The sequence below is a fragment of the Cynara cardunculus genome (assembly GCF_001531365.2).
Source record: "Cynara cardunculus var. scolymus isolate 2C chromosome LG 2, CcrdV1, whole genome shotgun sequence".
Lineage (NCBI taxonomy): Eukaryota > Viridiplantae > Streptophyta > Magnoliopsida > Asterales > Asteraceae > Cynara > Cynara cardunculus.
In genome coordinates this window covers 69,709,713-69,724,574 of record NC_037529.1, presented here as the reverse complement: position 1 = coordinate 69,724,574, position 14,862 = coordinate 69,709,713, and the positions used below count along the sequence as shown (strand labels likewise).

General features: G+C 36.0%; 1 protein-coding gene across 2 annotated transcripts; it reads right to left on the bottom strand.

Moving 5' to 3' along the window:
- Positions 1-3,291: 3,291 nt before the first annotated feature.
- LOC112505443 (chloride channel protein CLC-f-like) lies at positions 3,292-14,862 on the bottom strand. Of its 2 annotated transcripts, none has more exons than XM_025109353.1 (9): positions 14,283-14,862; positions 10,439-10,835; positions 9,348-9,542; positions 7,974-8,428; positions 7,196-7,300; positions 5,350-5,577; positions 5,032-5,244; positions 4,023-4,255; positions 3,292-3,388 (listed from the first exon to the last, which is right to left on the bottom strand). In XM_025109353.1, the coding sequence occupies exons 1-9, from the start codon at positions 14,637-14,639 to the stop codon at positions 3,316-3,318; spliced, it is 2,256 nt and encodes a 751-aa protein (XP_024965121.1). In that variant the 5' UTR covers positions 14,640-14,862; the 3' UTR covers positions 3,292-3,315. The 2 variants fall into 2 exon arrangements, with proteins under 2 accessions (XP_024965121.1, XP_024965125.1); XM_025109357.1 differs by lacking the exon at positions 14,283-14,862 and adding an exon at positions 10,974-11,312.

The following is a 14,862-nucleotide window of genomic DNA, read 5'->3' as shown; positions in this document are numbered from 1 at the left end:
GGTAATCGTACAATGCAGCGAGATACATTTCAATTTTAATGTTTTGTTTTTTTGTCTCAGTCGATGTTATAATACGGTGTGATATGGTTTTGAGAAAACGATAAATGTTTTTATTTTAAATAAAATATAAATATGAAGATATCATAAAAATTTAAAAAAAAAATATTGATATTAGTTGACTAACTATTTAAAATTTCTCCTTTTCTGTGTACTTCTTTAAATCATTTTTTATTTTGATTTAATAGTATTTTTTTTATAAAGATAATAATCAAGTATTTTGTTAGAAGTCAACGATTATCCTAATTATATTTTATATTTTAAATGAGATGTTTATCTTTTATTTGATTATGTTTATCTGCAATTAGTTATACGAATTCAAACATAAAACTTTAATAAGTTGTATTTACACAAAATTTACTTGTAATATTCAATTTTTAAGTAATAAGCATCAATAAACAATACTTCATGCATAAAAAATGATATTTAAGAGTTTTTGTCAAATGCTTTATAATATAATATAGATATTCTTTTTACTTATATCAAATGGCATGAGGCGTGGTGTGTTGGGTGTGTAAATGATACGAGATAACTTGCGAGTTACTCGAAATCGACTCGGTCAATACTCGACTCGACATATTAACGAGTCAAGTCGAGCTACACAATACTTGAATCCAAAAACTTGTGAGATACTCGATCTTTTATATATAATTAGTTTTATAATATCGTATTCAATTAATTTTCTCAATTTGTATATATATATATATATATATATATATAGAGAGAGAGAGAGAGAGAGCGAGTGAGCGCAAGAGAGAGATAGAGAGAGAGCCACACGATCAAATGCAAACCACTCATATTTATACAAACCGTGCAAATCACCTTCATCCGTCGATTTCATTGTTTAATCTAATGGAATTTTTTCATAAAATTATTTAATCTTATGAAATTGTTTCATACAATATTTTTTTTTTTTTTGATAAAGTTGTTTCATATATAGTTATAAAATTGTTTCATATAATACTTATGAAATTTTAATGAAACTGTTTCATGTATTTCTCTAAAATTAATATAATGAAGATGATGGTATCCATGATTAACATTCTCCATAATAAAAATGACTAATCAACCTTTCGTAATTACAAAAAAAATGAACAAAATGAAAAATTATGATAGGTTGAATGAGATTTGTATGGTTTGTACAAATAATATGCTTTGCAAAGTAAAACTCCTCTATGTATGCATGTGTGTGTGTGTATATATATATATATATATATATATATAACGAGTTATTACAAACTCCCCCACTTAAAATCCTGAGTCCTCGTCAGGCCTGTCCAGAACTTTCTCTTTGTCATCGGCAATGTGGGATTTGTCTAAGATGTCATAAATACCACCACTCGAGGACTCATCATACCCGATAATGTTTGCCCCACCATTCTACGATATAAGGATCAGCTCTGATACCATTTGTAACACCCCCAATGCCCAAAGTAACGGACTAGCTCAATAATTTCGAATCCAACTTAAAACCATGGTGGAAACTATTGGTTGCCATTACTTGAGACTTACAAGGATCTAACAATTCTCACATTCAATCCATGTGAGACGAATTGTTACACACACACATATATACACATAATATTCTTCTAACCTTGAATGTGTTGTTTTCTCTAGTCTAGTGATAAAAAAAATTTCATTATCAACCATTTGGTACAACTTATCCATATTCAGTTAATTTTCTCAATTTGCATATATATATATATATGTATATATATATATATGTGTGTGTGTGTATATATATATATATATGAGACCAAAGGTTTTTCGTGAGACCCATAAGACCAATTCTCAACCTTTTGATTCGATCTACAATATGAACATTCATAATCACAAAATTGCCACGAGACTTCTCAATAATATATATATATATATATATATACGGTTGGGTTCACGTGAGACCAACTTGTTTTCCCGAGACACGTGAGACCACTTTTTTATACTTGAAACTTCACAACAAAATGTTGTGAAGATAAAAAAAAAAAACTTGAACCTTCACAGCAAAAACACTGTGAAGGTTACCTTCACAGTTTTTGCTGTGAAGTTTCAAATGTAAAAAAATGATCTCACAAGTTTCACAAAAATAAAACTGATCTCACATGTCCCAATTCTCTCTCTATATATTTATGTTTTAGCTATGATGATTTCTTCCAGGGAATAATACAAAAATTGATTGGAAAAATAAATATGAAGCTTATGGGTCTCTTACGAAATTTGATTGTTTTTCATGTTACTTATGCTTCTACTAAAAAAATGATAAATCAATATCGTCTTATATATCGTTTAAAACTAGGGGTGTGTAGAAAATCAATTGATCCAATTAAAACCGACCGAACATAATTGGATATCCGATTGTAATTGGATCGGATCAGATTGAAAATTTCAACATCCAATTTGAATCGGTCAGTTCTCGGATGGCAGTCTAAAACATACCAAAACCAAACTGAACCGAACCGATCAATACCCAATTAATCATTCGATGACCATCCAGTTGTCCATCTAACCGGTATCAAATTAATTTATTTTCAAATTGTTTAAATCGGAATTTGTTTTATGTGAGGCTTTGAATTTTTAATTTTCCTTGTAAGATAATACGACTATACACATAATTTCATAAGCATTTTGTCATGAAACGTAACTAACACGATACGTAAATGTTTCTTCTATCAAATTTGAAACACGATATTTGCCAAATCGTTAACAACCTTATCGTTACTTATCAAATTAATCATATTCTCTTTTTCTTTCTGCAAATAAATAAAAGATATTGTTATTGTTTATCAAAGCTAACAACACCCCTCTTCTAAATGTAAGTTGTAATACATAAAAAAACAAGCATATGTGTTTTCCTAATTCTATGGTTAGAAAAATGGGAAATTGACCAAAATACCAGTCTCCCCAATCAATTTCACTTTTTAGCCATTTTTTTCAATCAAATTCTCATTTTAGCCAGAGTTTACACTTGCACATTTACGTAAAGCCTGTTTTCAGATCAGAAAAATGATGCAAATTTATGTAAAGATTCCCATTTTTCTCACGTAAAATTTGGCTAAAATGGGAATTCGAGGCCAAAAGTGGCTAAAAAATGGATTTGGTTTTGAGGAAATTGGCTATTTTGGTAAATTTCCCTTGAAAAATGGGGGTTTTATAGGTATATAACAGAAGTATAACACCACCTGCATTTGAACACCATCTAAACCATCTTCAAAACTGGAAAGGGAATAAAAACCATACCCTTTTGTCATTCTAATGATCCAATCACTGCCCATTGCAACTCTTCTCTTCAATATGGTCTTCGGTCCTCCATGTTCCCCGGCGATTTAGCTCCTCTCTGAACCAGTGTTGATTTTACGACTTTTAGAATCTTTTTCTAATAAAATTGTGGCCACAAAATGACCAAGAAAACCAACAAAAAATCGAAGCAAAAATGGACCAAGAAAACCGACAAGTTACCCTCAAAACTTTCACCTGAAAGATTCGAGCTCGTGACCTCTTATATATAAAGCATATATAGAGCGGTAATCCAACCATCCCACCTGTGTTCAATTTCTATTTAAAATTTACTTTCAAAATATTTAGGGGCACCCCTCACAATAAAGCGAGTGCACCTTTCAGATGGCTAATTTTGTTCTCTTGCAATAATCGAGTGAGGGGGTGCAAGGAAGCCCGGTAAGCTCCTAATAGCCCCCCCTGCTTCCTCACATGTGGTTCCTAGGGGGAGGGTTCCATATGGGGCCAGTCGGGGTTGGGGTTGCTGCCTTTTCCTCAAATAGAGAAGATGATAGTAATCAATTGAATTCAAGTATATGGGTTGTCTTAAAGAACATGTCACATTTCAACAACCCATTTGGCCTTTTCCTTTCAAATAAACACGACACTAGTAAACGGTCAGGTCGCTGCTGCAGGAGTTCTAGAACCGAGCTTTAAATATAGAAAATTAGAACATAAGAGAGTTTAGTCGTAACCTGAGACAGCTCCAGATCGAATGGTAATAGAGAATGGCAACAACCCTTCGCTTTCTTTCTTCTTGGAAATCGACAACATGCTGTACCACAGGCAATTGCTTAATTTCTTTGGCCTCCATTAGTTTTTTAGCAATTGCCAAATCTGTATCGGGATAACAAGTTAGAAGTCCACGCTTTCTTCCACGATAGTTTATCCCTCGAGTGCAGATGGAAGAAACCAAATACTCACTTAACTGCAAAGAGTTCAGTTTGATCATGTTATAGAAGGTCATGGATGTGTGCATGCATGCATCTGCGGCACGCGGACTGGACAGGACTAAACAGGATTGGTGGGGTAAGAGTGAGGAAAATGGGAAAAAAATTGTGGAAGCTTTTAATTTTATAAGGGTAGCTTAGTACTTTACCAAACTTGTCCCATCTCTCTGATTCGTCTTCCACCTATTTTGATGTGACAGAAAAAAGGTGTTTGTCTCACTCAGTCCTATCCCGTCCTAGTCTCGTTCTTAGGAAATCGTCCAAAATAGCCGATCTGACCCCCCTTCACTTTATAGCCACATTTTCAACTTATTGACTGAAATAGCCGAGGTTACGCAAGTGGCGCTTACGCAACTAGCGCAACTCACTTTTTTCAATATAATATTCTAAAAAAGTAGACTTGCATAAGTGCTACTTGAGGAGTGTGTGCCACATATATTGTCCACGTAGACATTATGCAAGTACCACTTACTATGCAACTTGTGTAATGTTTACTTTTCCTGAATAGCATATTAAAAAAAAGTGGGTTACACAAGTTGCATAAGTGCCACTTGCATAATCTTGGCTATTTCAGTCAATAAGCTGAAAAGGTGGCTATAAAGTGAGGGGGATCAAATTGGCTATTTTGTACAATTTCCCCTAGTTTTCAGCTTTCGCACAAAACATGGGACAAAACCTTTTTGTTTTGTAATGTCCCCTGTGCCAAACGAACCCTTAAAGAGCATATTATCACTTTGACGAGCATTTAACATACATCTGAAGTTGATGAACCACTGTCGGAGGATCCATTAGGGGTCCTAAGGATGCCCCTTTTAACGTCACCATAGGTCAGAATCCCTTCTAAGTGATCTTCATGATCAACAACAAGCACACAACTTTGTTGGCCATCGTTCATGCTTTTTACAGCCTCGTTAACAGTTGATGATAATAGGACTTTCGGATAGCTGTTTGTCATAGCCTGAGAAACCTAATTACATAGAGTTACATTAAACGTCAGTCATTATCGACAAATATTGGTGAGAATTCCGTCACATTGGAACTTGTTCCATATATAATCAAAACTTTTAAGTACCTTCAAATCCTCGAGAATAATATCCTCATCAATTGCTTCATGGCTATCACCAGGTCCCATTATGCAAAGTTCCAAATCATCTTCGCCATTTTGTCTCCAATCGTCAGTTTTGTCATCAATTGGTGAAAGAAAGGAATAACCTCTTGATGAACTCCTTGTATCAGATCCCTCAGCCTCCTTAGATTGGTTCGCTACGGATGGCACCCATATTGCCAATCCAACAGCTCCCTGATTACAAAATTTAAGACAAAAAAAGGAATCAATTGAACTCCCCAAACCAGATGCCAAAACTTATATATTCAGATATCAGTATGATTTATGAGAAACTAAGGGGCCGCTTACCAAACGCTTACCCGGTAACTCGCTTATTGGCAAGAGGCATCACTCTCACTAACCTTATCATGTAACATTCTAAATCGTCAAGTGCTTACTGAGTAAGTCATCATTCTCACTTACCAGGTACGACTCTCGATCATTGTCTTCCCTCTTAACAAGTAAGATCTCGGTCATTCTTATGTTCACCAAGTAAGGTAATTTAAATAGTAAGCGCTTACCAAGGCAAGTGTTCAGTAAACGGCCCCTTAAGGCACAGGCACAAGTCCCCCACTGCTGTTGGGTATAGAAAGCCTATAATGTATGGCAATCACGAGGCTGAAATCGTCAGGGTTCTATGGTGGGACAACTGTACAGGCATCATGTCTCAAAACCAATATATAAAGGCAAGATTATACGTAATGTAATAGTTGAAACCCTATTCTACAGCAACAAGTGCTCTCGAAACCTTTATTATGAAGAAAAGGGAGAAAAAGGGGGAGGAAAGTAAAAAACCTAGTGTTCCTGAAACATTTTTAAGAGAGGAAGGAAGGGAAACGGAAGGAAAATAATGATAAGTTTCCTCCCAAATATGGAGGAAAGGAAAGGAAAGAAATTAAAACCCCTTAAAAAGATTATTAAAATTACAAAACTACCCAGCCTTTCATTTCAAAGGATATATTAGTTCACATCTTTCCTTTGCTTTCTCTCCAGAACAAAAACATGAAAAATTATTTTCTTTATGATCCTTTCCCTTCCCTCTTGAGAATACAAATAATTGAATACTTATTCTTACATTTCTTTTCTTTCTTTCTCCCCAAATTTGAGACCACGGCGCATCTCCAACAGATTCTCCAAAATGAAGAAAATGGAGATTTTGGAGTTTTTAACTTTTTTTTTTGCCCCAACAGATCCTCCAAAGCTTTCTCCAAAAGAAAAAAGTAGGAGAGAGAGGATAAAAGTCCCCAAAATTGGAGAACTCTCCAAAATTGAAAACTGGAGAGAAATATTTTTTTATTGTTTCCATCAATGAAGTTGAAGGGTTGGATTCCGGTGAGAATGGAAGTTGCGTTGAGAAGGGTAAGAAGGGATCTCCACCCTTGGATCAATCCTAATTAAAGAGAACCACTAGATCAACACTAATGAGATACACTAGATCAATTCCCTTCTAAAGCACAATTAATGGGTTGTTTAGGGATTAAAAGTGATCAAGGGTCCAAATCCCTTCCTACGCTTCTCACCTTTAACTCTTATTCTCATAAGATCCTTCGTCTGAAGTTGAATGCACTATAATTCATTTTAGTTTATTTGAAAGTTTCTACGGATATTATATCTATTGAATATGTTAATAATATAATTTATGTTGAAATCTCCAAAATGGAGAAACTGTTGGAGATGGATAAAAGTATTTTGGAGATTTTAATTTGCTTATCCATTTTGGAGATATTATAGTGAATCTGTTAGACACTCTTATTTGACTAAAATGCAAAATTGTTAACGATCATATTTCACGAGCTGTCAGACAAAAGTTTACCATAAGAGGAAGCAATATTCTATAATCCTTTGTCAGCTCAAACAGAAGCAGAACTGAAGTCAAGGGCACAGAACAAACAGAAGCCAAGGTAGCAGCCATTCCAACCTGTAGTGTAAGATGAACTCAGAATTAGTAGCTATGAATTTGGTAATTAAGTTAAAATTAGTTAGAAAATAACTAGAGTTGTTCACGGGCAGGCCAGCCCGCTAGAAAAGCAGGCTTGGATTTCCATTATCCAAGAAATGGGCCTAGACTGACTTGTTAAAATTAATGGACGGGCATGGGCAGGCCCATCCGGTCCGTTAATATTTTTATAATAATTAACTTCTATAATTAAAATTTACAAACAATATTGAAAATTTTAGTTCTCGATATTTATCAATTCCAAGTTAATTATGACTCATGGTAAAAACACTCTAAAAATCGAAAAAGTAAAAACATAATTACCTCAGTTGATCAATTCCTTATTATCTCATTTGGTCATTTGCTTTGTCGATACTCCATATTTTGTGAAACTATTTTTTTCTAAATTATCTCCATAACTTCTGATTTTATATAAGTTTTGTTTTCTTAAAAATATAAAAAGACGTTTAGGCCCGTAAGACCATGGGCAAGCCCAGCCCGTTCATAGGGCGGGTACAGTTCAAACCCGTAAAAGAAGGGCTTGGGTTTGCCATATTAGGCCTATTGGACAAGAAGAATAGGTTAGTCCCGGCCCAAGCCCACAAATGATCAACTCTAAAAATAACATATAGAAGTAGGAAGGGAAAAGCATTACTAATGCATATGCCTGTGGCTGAGCAATAGCAGCATTTCCTGATATGGCTGAATTAATTAATTTCCCTGCTGAACCTCCAAAAACGGCACCAACTGCAGCACCTATCATCAAACTTGGTGCATACAGACCACCAACAAGCCCTGAACCTTTGCAAAGAGCCGTAGCTACAACTTTTGCGGCAGCTAACTGCGCTAATAGCCAGATTCCGGGTGCTGAAGCTGTCTTCCCGGTATGCAAAATTTCGTCAATGTTAGTGAATCCCCAGTAAAGAATTCCAGGATATTTTAGAGCTATCAACCCTGCTCCTAGACCACCTAATGCCGGAGAAACAATAGCAGGAAGTCCAAACGTTTCTTCGATATATGCAAATGCGCTGTTGAACCAGGCTACTAAGCGAGTAAATAGCACACTAACCACACCACATAGCATTCCCAAGATCAAGTAGAGAGGTAGTTCTGCAAGAAAGATATGATGGAAGTATTAGACAAAATTCCTTCCACATCAAGAGTAGATAGATATATCAAAGGGTCTTCGGACCATTTGTTGTAACATCCCAAGCTAACCGTACCAAATGTTGTTCAATTTAACCACACCTGGACTCACAGTTTTAAAACATACCTGATAGAAGAGGTATCAAGTCCCTTATAAGGAAACCTTCGTTCTCCTCTCCAACCGATGTGGGATCTTACAATCCACCCCCCTTAAGAGCCCAGTGGCACACCAATCCGGTTCCCGGCTCTAATACCATTGTAACATCCCAGGCTAACCGTACCAGATATTGTCCGTTTTATCCACATCTGGACTCACGGTTTTAAAACGCATCTGAAAGAGGAGGTATCCAGTCCCTTATAAAGAAACCTTCGTTCCCCTTTCCAATCGATGTGGGATTTTACAGTAGTATTTTACGGTATAGCACAAATGGTTTAAACCTCACCAAAGGTGAGGAGTGTGCATGAGTATTTATTTTATATATATAATAAAAAAATTTAAAGATATCATAAACATGCGAAAACCTTATTTTGTTTACAGGTTCATGACTCTACCATATTATATTTCTCTTTCCTACACATTTTATAAACCTTCTACCCCTCATCATGAACCGGTCCATGATTTATAGTTAAAAATTATAATAAAAGAGAGTGGGTGATTCATTTGTTAAAATGGCTTTGGGGCCCACAAAAAGTGGTGGTGGAACCGGTCCACGGTTCTTTTTTGTCTCACACGGGTATAAACTGATTTTTTCCAAGCTGATGTGGCAATGTACCGGTCCAAGACCCACCCACTGGAGATGCCTTAAGATACCGGTTGCAGATTTTATATCACATGCATGTTCTTTACAGCAACAGTTAATTGAACTAGAATGAGACAAAATACCAGCAGCAGATTTCAAATCATACGATGGCACTGTGAAAGCCTGCTTTTCTCCAAGTATAACACTTGACACAGTTGATGAAATAACTGATGCCAATATTATCATTGCAGTTGTGAAAGGAGGGGAGTTTTCAGCACATTGAGGCCTTAACACAGTCTCAATGGCAAAGAAACAACCAGCTACTGCTGCATTGAAACCTGAAAACAAGAAGCCAGACAGTAGAGGAAAATCAAATCAAAATAACTGAAATATATTGGACAACTGCAGCATTAAAACCTGAAAAGAGAAGGTAGAAACAAATGGGTAATTGGGATATCGACTTATTTTACAACATGCATCAGCACACGACTAAAAAAAGAAGAAATGTGTAATTGGGGAGGAATATATATATACATGTGTGTGTGTGCGTGTGTGTTAACTTTGAAGCATCTGAAATTGCACTGCATAAAATTGTTATTGTCCTTCCACAGACTTTTACATAGTTAAAAATAGGATACATTGCAGTTCACTGAACCTCAGTAATGCAGTTCACTCAAACAAACGCCTAAATTCTCTAAGGTCCCATTTGGCTTGTAGGATTGGATTGGATTGGATTTGAAATTGAATTCCATCCCAGTCCCATGTTTGGTTTGAAGGATTGCCTGGATTTGAATTGAAATCCCACAAACATAAGATTTTGAAATCCCACGGGGGTGGTTGGTATTTCATGGGATTTCGTAGGGTTTGTAAGTAATATTGTTTTAAAATATATAAAAAACATTAGCTTTGTAATAATCAATTAATACAAAGGTAATTTTGTTATTTTTATAATTATTTATAATTTTCCTTTTATAAATAATGGAGTTCAATTCCATTCCAATTCCTACAAACCAAACACACCAAAGATTTCAAAATTCTTCCAAATCCAAATCCAACTCCCATTGATTCCAAATCCTTTCACGAAATCCAAATCCCACAAAATCTTTCCATCAAATAAAACGGCTCCTAACATGTTCCTTCTTACAAGACGATGGGAGTATCAGTAGCTGCAAAAATATTAAAACAAACACAGTAATTTTCAGAGCAACGAAGTCAAGAGAGAAGGGCTGAAAACCTGAAGATATGCCAGCAGCTGCACCAGCTGCAACAAGAGCTACCCTGCGTTCCTTGTTATTTTCCATCATTAATGAGAATCCATTGGCACATGATTTCCCTATATCTACACTAGGTCCTTCAGGACCCAAAGAACAGCCAGTACCTAAGGTTACAGCAGCTTGGATAGCCTTCACGGTTGGAAAGACTCCAGAAAGCAGGTTAAAATCATGTCCAGGATTTGACTGTTTTATCTGGTGTAATATTTCAAGTAAACCATGCAACACCCCAACGATGACTCCTCCAGTGACAGGTATTAGAAGTATACGGTGCCAAGTGTCACCCAGCCTCTGTAAACGTAGCCAAGCAGCACCTTCGTTAGGGGTACCAGCCCAAGACCATTCATGTATTACATGCACCTGTATTGAGTACCTTGCTGTCAGGAAATTTGAAAATCAATCAACCATGATATAGCAGCACAGTTACATGTTTAGCATCCCGACATTCATGGACAGGATGATGATCATACAGAGATGTTAAAAAACGGGACTTGGTACCTCCATTCTAAAAAACTTAACCGGTCCTAGAGTAACCGGTCATCATCTGACCAGGATATTCTTAACCGCTCCCGGTCCAGTCTTGGGCTTCAGACCATTTGAACATCTCTAATCTACCATGACTCTGAGATGTATTTAGCTGCTAATGATAGGCTGAGGCAAAAGCTCACTGGCGTCATCCTTTTGCTTTACAAGATTCAAAACCTAGCACATATTTATAATCATTTGAGATCCCTCAACATTAGGCAAACTCTTCCCTTGAAAACTATAACAAACTAATGATTAGGATTCAAAGCTTTATCTAATAATAAATCAGGGATATAAAGGTAGGAAAAGGCTTTGGAGTCACAATCAAAATTGATTCTAAGCCTAACATAATTAGGATTTTAAAACTTATAACACTTCTATCTCCAACTCCTAAAGTAGGATGACAGGTTAGTTACCTCGCAACTTGACAATCAAAATGGAGAAGGCGCATGCAAAATAAAGATACCAACTAATCTGAAAACATGCTTCAGCAGGCAAAACAAGATGACACTAGAAGTACGTTGTCGTAGCAAAATGTGGTCTGCATGGCTTCCGTTGCTAATGTCACTACTCCTTGTGACTATCCTATTCTCGTCCCAAAAAGAAATCTTAACGAGAAAAACAACAGGTGAAGTGGACAAGGGAAATGACAGATGAATGGAATTGCTAAATTGAACACAAAACTAGAGAACACAATCCTAATGTACTAGTTGTGTACCCGCGCAATGCAGCGGGAGCCGTGAATTTTAACGATTTTGAAGTTTCACTGGTTTTATTAGAGAAGATTTAACGATGATATAAGTTACACTTGGTCTTTACATATTAATGCAATTTGAATAAGAGTTATGGTTCCAATTACAGTCCACCTATGAAAAAAGTTGTATGACAGTTTAAAATCCAATATATTTAAAATCCAACATATTTAAACGACTCCACAAATGTGTTCGATTTACACCAAGAGCAAARAATCAAGAGACCGAGAGCGAGACTAAGAGTTCTAGAGCAATTGAATGGGAGATGAATGGGAGAACTTTTAATAACTAATGGTGAATATCAGTTCGAATCTCACCTTGGGGGATGGGGAGAAGACATAGGGATACGAGAGGGTAAAGGCATGAGTGTCAAAAGTATCTTGGGAACATGAAAAGAAAAGGTAATAATGTGCGTAACTTGTACTATATGTTATTTTAATTGTAGATTAAGGGATTTTAAGACTGAATGCATAAAGTAGTAGTACTTAATGCATTATGAGTTGTTTTTAAGACTTTTAAGACTTTGTGTATAAATGTATAGTACTTTGTGCATTAAAAATTGTTTTAAGTCTTCTGATAAATCTGGTTTATAAGGTAGTATAGATACAGTAAATTAGTAATTTCAATACAGTTCCTGAACTTTCAAGAATCCAACTCAGTCACTGGAATTGTAAATATTTTCGAAAGATTAACTCTGGTCTTAAGCTGTTAAACATAACCTTGGACATTCTGGAAACAAGAAAAGAAGGATGGAAGAACTTTAAATCATAGATACGACTTAGATGGGTCTTAGAAGAGTCGGATATTTTGGTTGTCAAGGAGGACAATAGGAGGCAGGGAACTGTTCAGATCAAGACAACTGCAACATGGTAGAACAGAGCACGATAGAAGTCCAAACTACAAAGCTAATGCTGCAATGGACACTATTGACCAATTGTTGTGTTTGGTATCCAGCCGGGATAGAACAGGAAGGAACAGAACAAGTCTTTCAGTGTTTGTTACGACAGAACTGGACATGACAAAAACAGATTAAAAATTACAATAAAATAAATATTTTATATAACAAAATATATCATTAGAAAGTTTTCGTCAAGAAGATTAAAATGACACCAAAATAAAAAGTTTATGTGGTTTCCAATTATAGCTCTTTTATATTATTATTTTTATTATTAATATTTCATAAATTACACAAATTAATCAAAATATAGAAACCACATAAAAATAATATTTTGAGAGCAATAAAATGAAAGTTTAAAAAGCATAAAATACGATAAATAAAATTTAAAGAATGAATAAAATGTCAAGAGAAAGGCGTGTTTGATTTTAAGAAGAGAATTAGGTTTTAATCTGAAGTTATATTTGTAAAACGTAAGTCTGTTCCACCTTGTTCCATGGGGTGGGGGTGGAACACGCCTGCTCTACTTCATTCCACTTTGTTCATGCTTGTTCCACATAAAAGTCCTTCCAAATGTGGAACAGTGATCCCTTTTTTTCTATTTTGTCTTGTCCAGTGTACCAAACGCACCCTAAAGGTTGGTTTTAGGTAGTTATAACCTAGAGCTATGAAATCATATAGGTCCAAAGATTTCATTCAAGTAACAAATCTTTATATCAGAATAACCAAGCAATTCTAAACTAATAATTACAAGCCCCAAACCTAATACAATTCTAGGTGCTACAGAAACCAAACCATGCTACAACTCAAGTAGCATGTTTTAGAGCTTATATTGAATAAAGGCAAGCACATGAAGAGACTCTTTTCTTCTTTTCTCCCCACTCTTCAAGCACTTAAGCACAAAGAAGAACATATTCAGTAACTTTGAAACCTTTGAAAAACTACAACCAAAAATCGCATGGTATACCCAAATTTATATGATGCATATAAAGAGAATTTGGCACTGTAATCTCTCCTACTTTTGAATAGCCTATTTAGCGAAGTACCATTGACAAACCAGTGCATTCAGCCTGTAACATTATCCACAAACACCCCTCCTCCACAAAAAGAATCTGCTTCTCTGGTGCAAAAAATTGTATTTTGTTTTCCCACTCGGACTTCTTAATAAGTGAAAAGCAAGTACCATAATGATCCATTTGTCCTCTACTCAAGACCGTTTGCTGTGCTCAAGCAGAAACAGTAATTCTACGATAAAGGCTGTTTCTCATAGACATTTTTTCCTTCTCCATTTTCGTTCCTGATATTACTACTTGCTCATTTGCCAAGTGTTAATTAGGAGGATATAGCATTACCCTTGGGTAAAAAGGATATATATTTTGAGGCAACCAGATAAATTTTGGATATTAATTTAATGTGAGGGTTTTCATAGTATTTGAGAATATTGCCACACTGATGTTAGCATACCGATGGTGTTGAGCAAAAGCCATATGAGACCTGCATATGTTTACTCTTCAAGGAAACAGAAAGCTTATTGGTATCGGTTCTCATATCAATAAGACTTCGAAAGGCCTAGACCAAAATTAAGTTCCATGGAGTATATTAATTCAACAAAGCAAGGAGAAAATTTCAACTAACCCCACGATTAAAGGCAGCGACACAGAGACCGGTAGCCAAGCCAAGAAGACATCCAATAAGCAGCAGCGCCCATTCGGGAGGAGCACCATCTCCAAGGGTCTCATCACCACCAGCAACGACGCCACCGCCTCCACTACGGCTAGCGGTCGCATAATCGAAATCTGACCGGTTTCCCTTAGGCAACCGCCGCTTGATACTAAGACGTCGACCAGAAAACCGTCGATCCAACTTGTTCCACAGATCCTTAATGCCTTTACTACTTCTTACAGATGACACTTGACCTTCCAAATCGTCTCCTGAAGACGAAGAACTCGATCGCAACGGTACAGCGTGATCATTGCGATCGCCTCCAGACATCCTTTTTACACCCTAGCTTACACATACAAAATACAATTCCAAAATTCCGTCATTGCTGTTTCACCAAAACCTTTGATTTGATCCCTCAATCTTCGGATCTCGCACATTAGATCGATTGCTTAATATGCTAACTTTTTTTTAGGGAAAATGCTAACCGATTTTCCGGCTAAAAAAGCCGATAAAGGTTTTACCTTCTCCAATTTGTATGCAGAAGTGTAGGTTT

What these genes read in the sequence shown, in the direction of transcription:
- LOC112505443 (XM_025109353.1), bottom strand. Translation starts at nt 14,639, where the DNA reads ATGTCTGGAGGCGATCGCAATGATCACGCTGTACCGTTGCGATCGAGT. An exon ending in TGATTTGAAATCTGCTGCTG is followed by an intron (nt 8,429 to 9,347) that starts GTATTTTGTCTC and finishes TCTTTCTTGCAG; the next exon opens with AACTACCTCTCTACTTGATC. An exon ending in GTGGTTCATCAACTTCAGAT is followed by an intron (nt 4,256 to 5,031) that starts GTATGTTAAATG and finishes AACTCTTTGCAG; the next exon opens with TTAAGTGAGTATTTGGTTTC.